Below are 7,571 nucleotides of genomic sequence, written 5' to 3' on the forward strand. Positions count from 1 at the left end.
ATGACTACAAGAATGGCAAAATTATCAAAAGAAATGACAAATTCAGTCACTAGAAGATATTGCTGAGCACCACACTGGTTTTAGCTCTTGCATCACAAACTGGGAAGGGAGGCTACAGATCATCTAGTTCAACTTCATCACTCTACAAATTAAAAGTGAGGTCCAGAGACTAGGTGATGATCATAGCCATAATGGCAATAAGTAGAAGAGTAAGAATTCAAATGCAGGTCCTGATTCTAAATCCAATGCATTTTCCCAGTCTTAAATAGTAATGGCCAAATTAATCTTTGCCCTAGAGCAGCACTGGCAAGCGTTTTTGAGATCGAGTACCCAAACTGCAACTTCAAACTGCCTGTGGAACCATACACACACCCACACCCACACATTACCCAAGACAGAGGATGGAGGAAGTGCTGGCATTGGGTGGCTGGACAGAGGGGCAGGACATCCAAAAAATGTCCTCGGGTGCTGTGGAGAGGGGAAACAGAGCTGCCCCCTCTGTGCTGCTACCACCTCTGTGCCATGGCTTCATCAACACAGCCCTAGAACAAGGGAGAAGAAATATTTGCCACAAAGTAAATGCCATCTCTATACCACAACTAGTAGTATTCCAAGTATGGTAGTACTGCCAACTTAGGATCCAGTTCTTATGTCACTCCTGCTCCAGTGTGTGACACCTCTAACCACCAAGAGTTGGATCTTCCTTCTGAGTGGGTATTTTCAAAGTATAGTCTGGGGAACCATTGGTTCTTTCAGGACTCGAGTCAAAATTATTTTCATAATAATGTTAAGATACTTTCGAATATGGCAGGTATCAATAGATATAACCAACATAAACAAAAACTCTTGGAGGGAGGTCCTCAATAATTTTCAAAAGTGTAATGGGACACTGGGAGCAAATTTTGAGATCAGTCTTTACCAATACTATGTATTCCTACCATGGGCTCTATTCAATATTTAGGCTACTTTTTCCACCTTCTCTAAATAAACTCCTATACCTTCTAGGAACCATTACCTGTGCATCAAAGGCTGAACAGGAATTTCTGACTAAAATTTTCTTCTTGCCATCTGTGCTATCCATGTGATGCAACAGCATCAAAAATGTTTTCTACATTACAATAAGATACAGGATGCCACCTTAATAATCTTTTTTCGATTACTCACTTAAAACTGAATTCTGTAACAGTCATCATCTGAAAAACTGGCACTTCAGAACTTTCTTTTTTAAAAGTAGGTGCACAATTAGCTTCAATTCAATTTTCTCCAAATTCTCATACTGTTTAATGCTATGAAAACCTGGGTTGTCTGATGGTCCATTCTTTCTCATTAAAATATCTATATTACTAATAACTTAAACCATGTATTGAATGAGGGTGGGGGAAGGGAGAAAGGAATAGGGAGGCCATACCAAACATAGAAATAACTCTGACTCCTCAGGGAGGACTTGACAATAGAGTTCCTTCTAGTATAAGTCAGAGTTTACTTTAGGATACTCCTGGTGATCATGAGCAATGAAATTTTTTTTCAAACTCCTTCTGTCAATGTTATAAGATAGAATCCCTTCTGTTAAAAACCTGATTAAAATCAATGCTGTGGAGGGAATCATACTTTATAGGGAGATTTAGATTTGAGTATTGATGGAATCTGTTGTAACAAACAAAAATTTGTGAATTTGCTAAAACAAAAATCTAACTTCCTGTATAATGATGAGTAGTCAAAACTTATTGTTATTGAAACACAGGCTCTTGCTTCAAGGTCAGAACTGAGTAAACAATTCAGAATGCACAGAAATAAATGTAGCTGTAAAAAGCACAAAAGGGTTTTTCTTTCCCAAGTCATAAAAAGTTTTCCAGAATTCCTATTATCAAGCTTACTATTGGTATTTTTCCATAAAAAACACAGAATTTATTCCTTTTGTTAGGATTTCCATTAAACTGCAGTTTTACTATATATGACACAGTCATATTCAAAAGCAAATTCATAGATAACAGAATTCTTTAAGTATGGGGGATGGGTTGAGTTTTTACCCCCCAATCATTATCAAGATAAAGACAGCAAATAGGTAACACTGTAAAACTGAACAAAGTGTATAATCACACTAGCAAAATAGATTAATAAAACATTAAAAGAATGCCTTTAGCAACAGAAAAACTTTTGGGAAGGAATCTAGTAACACAATCATATGGAGATCATTTTTATTATCACCAAAACAAATGTTTGGTCTTCAAATTATAAGCAGATGAAGTGCAGTTATCCCACTCCACACATTTTATAATTCACTGATTACTATTTCCTATAATAGCAACCTGACATTTATCTAGCAACATAACCTATTTAATAAGAGCCAAAAGTTTTTTTTAAATGCATTTTCCACATAATAAAAGTCAGAAGGTGAGGGGGTAAAGTAAATCAGGGTTTATTATTTCATTTTGAAAGCAAATACATAGGTGATGTACATCAAATGTTTGTTGATTACATTGTTTCTCTAAAATAAAGATTTAATATTTAAAGAAATTTTCACTGATTGGTTTCAAGTAAATTCTCTTTTTACTGAAGTATTATCATATCCTAAGTATTTTTTACCTCTAATTCCACAGGCCTCCTCCCCTAGCTTCCTTTAATTTATAAGTTTAAGTGATTAATTCAATGAAATAGAAGCACAATGAATATGACAAATTCCTAATGTAGTGTTTCTGAGGCTTAATATCTAGAACCATTTCTGACATGGTCACATTAGAAAAATCACTCATTGCTTTTTTGGGAACATTATTTCATCAATAAAATAAAGGAAGTGGGTCAGAACTCTAAGGTCCCCTACACATTATGCATACTTTAATGTTTTTACTTAATATAGAGACATTTATGGCTTTCCGTGCATTTTCCTAGCAAGCAGTATAAATATAATCTCCTATTAAGCAGAGAAAAATATTCTAAGAAGCTAAATTAAGTTATCCACGGTCACACACCCAAGAAGTTTGAGACAGGGCTTGAATTCAGTCTTCTAACACACCACGTTTGGAAGATTGCCCCCTCCCCCCCAAAAATATTCTATGCTTTAAATACAGAGCAGGCATTCACTATTTGTTGCTAATTCTTCTATGTTCTTACTATATATTGAGCTAGAATCTTAAGAGATCTTGGAGAAAAAGAGCATCCACAGTCCCATTTCCTATCCCTGACCCAAGATATCTCTATAAATCGGTAATCCTAAGTCACTTTGAAAGCTGTATTTTTAATATTTCTTGAAATTGTCCTATGAAAACTTTTGACAGCTTAACTGTAGGAAACTATCAATATGCAAATTTATTGACTCCCTAGTCCCTGTAAAACACTGTGCTAAATGAAGACACAAGAGATGACAGTCCTTGCTTTCAAGCTTACAAATTAATGGGGGGGGGAGGGGGAGAAGAAGAACATAATATACTGAATAGGAAGCAGTTAACAGAGTATGCCTTAGAATTAAGTTATGGAAGTCTTTCAGTAAAAGGGATATTATTTGGTCCTTAAAGGCATCTAAGGAAGTCAGTTGACTAAGTAGAGAGGGCAGAGAATTCCAAGAATCGAAAATAGTCAAAGAAAATGTCAGGAGATAGTGTCATGTTTATAGATTAACCAAGAAGACAGAATTTCTGAAATATGTGTTGGAGAGTAACATATAGAAACTGGAAAGGTGAGAGGCTAGGTTATGAAGAGTTTAGAATACCAACAAGTATTTTGTATTTGATGCTGGAGAAAACAGGGAGCCACTAGTTTTATGAGTAGGGAGGGTAACATGGTCATTCTCAAGTTTTAGGAAAATCACTTTAGTGGCTGGAAAAGAGAGAGGTGGGATGTGTGAGGCAGGCAGACTCATTAGCTGGCTACTTCAATGGTTCAGGCATTTGTGATGAGGGCCTGCTTTAGTGGTGGTAAAACTTCACAGAATCTGTCAGAAGACACATATCTAATCTACATAAGGCTAGGAATCTCTTCTACAATATACCTACCAAATAGTTGCTTGTAGCCTATTACAGTGGGAGAAGCTATATGCCTCTAAGCAGTCCATTTTACTTGAGCTAAAATCCCAAATTTCCCCAGATATTTCTATATTTTTCTGGGTCATTCTTTTGGGGTGAATTTGTTTTCTCCAAGTTCACCCCATTTTTAGTGAAAAAAGATTATAGGTAATGGCTTGTATGCTCAAACTGCTTCTGAAAGCAATTCTATAAAAGGAGATCCAAAAACGTTTTGATCACATCATTGAAGTATTTGATCCTTCCAAGAACAGTAAGTACAAAACCTTATTTTGTTGTGTAAGTTTCAGCACATTTGGCTTCAAGTATGATTTAGCCACTTCTTTCTCTAGGTTTTATCTTTATTTCAAAGTGCCTTATTTTTCATTGATGAATATAAAGGCCATAATTTCAATTTTAACAGAAAATACTAATTTAATTTTGTTGTTAATTCCATTCCCAAATTTAAGGTGAAATTTTCAGCTAATACTATGCAGGAATTTAAAAATTTATCACTGTCTCATGGTTTTCACTCTTAATAACATACCAACAAACTAAACCTTAAAAATAAAACACCGTTAAGAGTTTTATCACTTCAAGTTTTATTTTCCAATAAAAACAAAGGGAAAAAATTAAACTAACAAGGAATCATGAAATCATGCAATACAATTATCTCTACAAATATCATGTTATACTTTATAGACAGGAGAAACTTGAAGAGCATGCAGTTGCTATTCTTTCCCATCTCCTTGTTTTTGCTTTTTATTATTTATGTATTGTGTCCCCCAAACCTCCAAATTATTTAAAGTCATCAAATAGACTAATATATAACAGGCTAAACACATGCCACCCTTGATCTCATGAGCAACACTCTAAAGGTAGAAATAAAATAACATGCGGGTTTTAGGAAAGAACATTTTAGAAAAAAACTAGGGACATTTGATTTAAAATGCAGTAAATTAACACCAGGGGGCACCACTATGCTATTGGTATATATAGTCCAGCTTTTGGATTCACATGGATAAATTCTTCTGATAGTTATTTTAAATGTTCACAATTTTAATAAGATTATAGCATAAGTGTATGAGTTCTGTGGCTATACATTAGCTAAGGTAGGTTTTTAGCCCATCTGCTTTCCTACTCTAGTCAATCTTCTTGTTTTGTTCTCTCTCATAAGTCTTACCAATTGGCCTAACTAGGCCTGTTCTATACAGCCAATTATCTTTAAAGTACAAGATTTCAAAATTCCCATTCATGAATCTTAACTTTCCAAAAAGCAATTTTCATTGAGGGAAAGAAGGGAAGAGACATAAAATTTTATTTTTCTTATTTCAACCAGTATTTACGAAATGCTTACAGTGTGCCTCAACAAATTAATAAAGGATTTTTTTTTCCTGTGAAAAACATCATTAGGCTAAATTTGGAAGCAATCAGGAAAGAAAAATGGGAATGTTCTAAAAATGTTCTAAGTATATGAAAAAAAGCTGAGTTAAGACCACCCAAAATAGTCCTTGATGTGGAGTCAGGCACTTGAAATATCCAATATGAAGTGGTTATCCTTGAAAGGCCCAATACTACTAGAGAACATTACTTACTTATCTGTGGGCACTCAAATAACAATGAAGAGAGGAAGAGAAAAAGACACAAAAGAAAAAACCGAACTATAAGTTTTACTTAGACCACTAATTCAAGTACTGAATCCTGTTGCTGTGGGGAAAAACACATCATATTAACAAGACACAACTACATTGTTAAGGTATACAGTAACAGCTGATAAAGTGTGGCTGCATTAGTATTAGAGAAAATACTCCCATGGCTGGATTTTATTCCTGCTCTTTATTCTCAGTCAAGTTATGAAGAAAGCAAACGCATAACCTAAATACATCTTGCAATTTCTCAGCACTTCCTAATGCAGTGGGCAAAAAATGTAGTGTTGAAAGAGGCTAAATTCTGTAATTGGTAATATGCCAAGCTTCCGTTTCTATTCCAGTCAGAAAAATCTCGGCAAGATATGGAACTGGCAAAACTATCCCATTATAAAAATGACTAAAACGATTTTTTATGAAATGTTTAAAAATAAAGATTTCTGGGTATAGGCACTTAATTCCTTATTTTTTAATTTACACCTACACATCTAAACCAATTCAAAACTGGATTCTCTCCAATACGTTTTTATATTCATAAAGTTAATGTGAGATTTACACATAGGAAATACCAGGGATTCATAAATACGAAGCCAAGCAAATAAATTCTTCAAAATAAGTAAGCTCCTTAGGTTCCAACTTAAAAGGTCCTAGGGATAAATCTACCAATAATAAAATTTTGTGTAGAAAAGGTTATTCCCTCCATCTCCCTCCTCTCCTTCCCCTCCCAAATCAACATCAAAACCCCAAACTATCAAAATAAATTCAAATTAAAATATAATTCCTTGGGGGAACCTTTCTCCAGTTTCAAAACTCCTAAGGATAAATCTAAGTTTTCGTGGAGACAAGATTACCTCCCCCCTCCCAAATAAAACACTAAGAACCCAAAGAATCATAGAATTCTAAGAGTTGGAAGCCTGCCTATGAGCCAGTCTCGTTCAACTGAAGTTAATTGTCCAAGGTCACATAGCTATTCAAGGCACCATGCTTTCGTCATTTTACTAGTGTTAATTCGAAGGGTCTTTTTGTTTGGATTTCTCATTTAAAAAGAGGTCCAAGATCAATGTCCTACATCAAAAAAAAAAAAAAAAACAACTAAATAAATATGGCACTAGCTCTAATGCCCAGCTCCAAAAGGCCATAAGGTTTTGTCTCTGAATTCATCTGGATGGCCTCACAGTGCCCACGTGAAGCGGCCTCCACCCGAGACTGCAGTCAGAGGAAGCGCTTCAACGTCACATTTACCCCGCCCTTAACTGCGGGCCTCACTGCGCTGCCCAGCAAGGCCCAGACTCCATCCCCTCGTGGTCCTCACCTGGGGGGAAGGGAGAGACAGGATTCGAGTCTGGAAAGGGGAGGGCAGAAGGAGGGTCTACACCGCACCCCACCTCCCCTTTTTACTTCTTTTCCTATTACCTTCGGAACAAAGCGAGAGAGCCACGCCACAGCTCTTGGAAGAGCCAGACGAGCCCCCGCCCCTCTCCCGCATTTTGTCCCCAGGATCCACCCGTTCCTCCCACGTGAATCCTAACCTCAAAGGCATCTCTCCCCACCGTACTCCGTTTCAAACCGACACCCCCACAACATCCATCTTCCCTTAGGACGGGATACCAAAATGAAAAGATTGGGGATCCTCTCGGGGGCTTGTGCGGCTCCAAAGTCCCCTACGGCCGTTAGCCTTCTGCCCATTTGGGGCAGATGAAAGACGGGTTTCACTTTCCCCAAGCCTCCTCCAATCAATCCTCGGAGAAGCTTTAAAGAAAAGCCGGCCCCGCGGGAAGCCCAGCCGGGCAGGGTTGTACCCTAGCCGCGGCCTCCCCCAGCGACCCCCCCACCCACACACACCCCCGCCAGCTCGGCCGCCGCCGCCCCTCCCCCGACCGCCGCGGTTTCCCTCCGGCTCAGAGAGGGGGAGATGGCTGAGCGGTGGGGCCCC

The 7,571-nt window shown here is 37.5% G+C and overlaps 1 protein-coding gene across 2 annotated transcripts in view; it reads right to left on the bottom strand.

Moving 5' to 3' along the window:
• Window positions 1–7,571, bottom strand: part of SLC39A10 (solute carrier family 39 member 10) — a 74,983-nt gene that overhangs the window by 62,265 nt on the left and 5,147 nt on the right. Inside the window, exon 1 of one of the 2 annotated variants that reach the window (XM_044669682.1) lies at window positions 390–509. The exons of the other annotated variant lie outside the window; for it this stretch is intronic. Coding sequence (XP_044525617.1) covers window positions 390–420 — 31 coding nt within the window. The 5' untranslated portion in view covers window positions 421–509. Of the gene's footprint in view, window positions 1–389; window positions 510–7,571 lie in introns of those variants that run through there. 2 annotated transcript variants of the gene reach the window in all.

The sequence above is a fragment of the Gracilinanus agilis genome, chromosome 3 (assembly GCF_016433145.1).
Source record: "Gracilinanus agilis isolate LMUSP501 chromosome 3, AgileGrace, whole genome shotgun sequence".
Taxonomy (NCBI): domain Eukaryota; kingdom Metazoa; phylum Chordata; class Mammalia; order Didelphimorphia; family Didelphidae; genus Gracilinanus; species Gracilinanus agilis.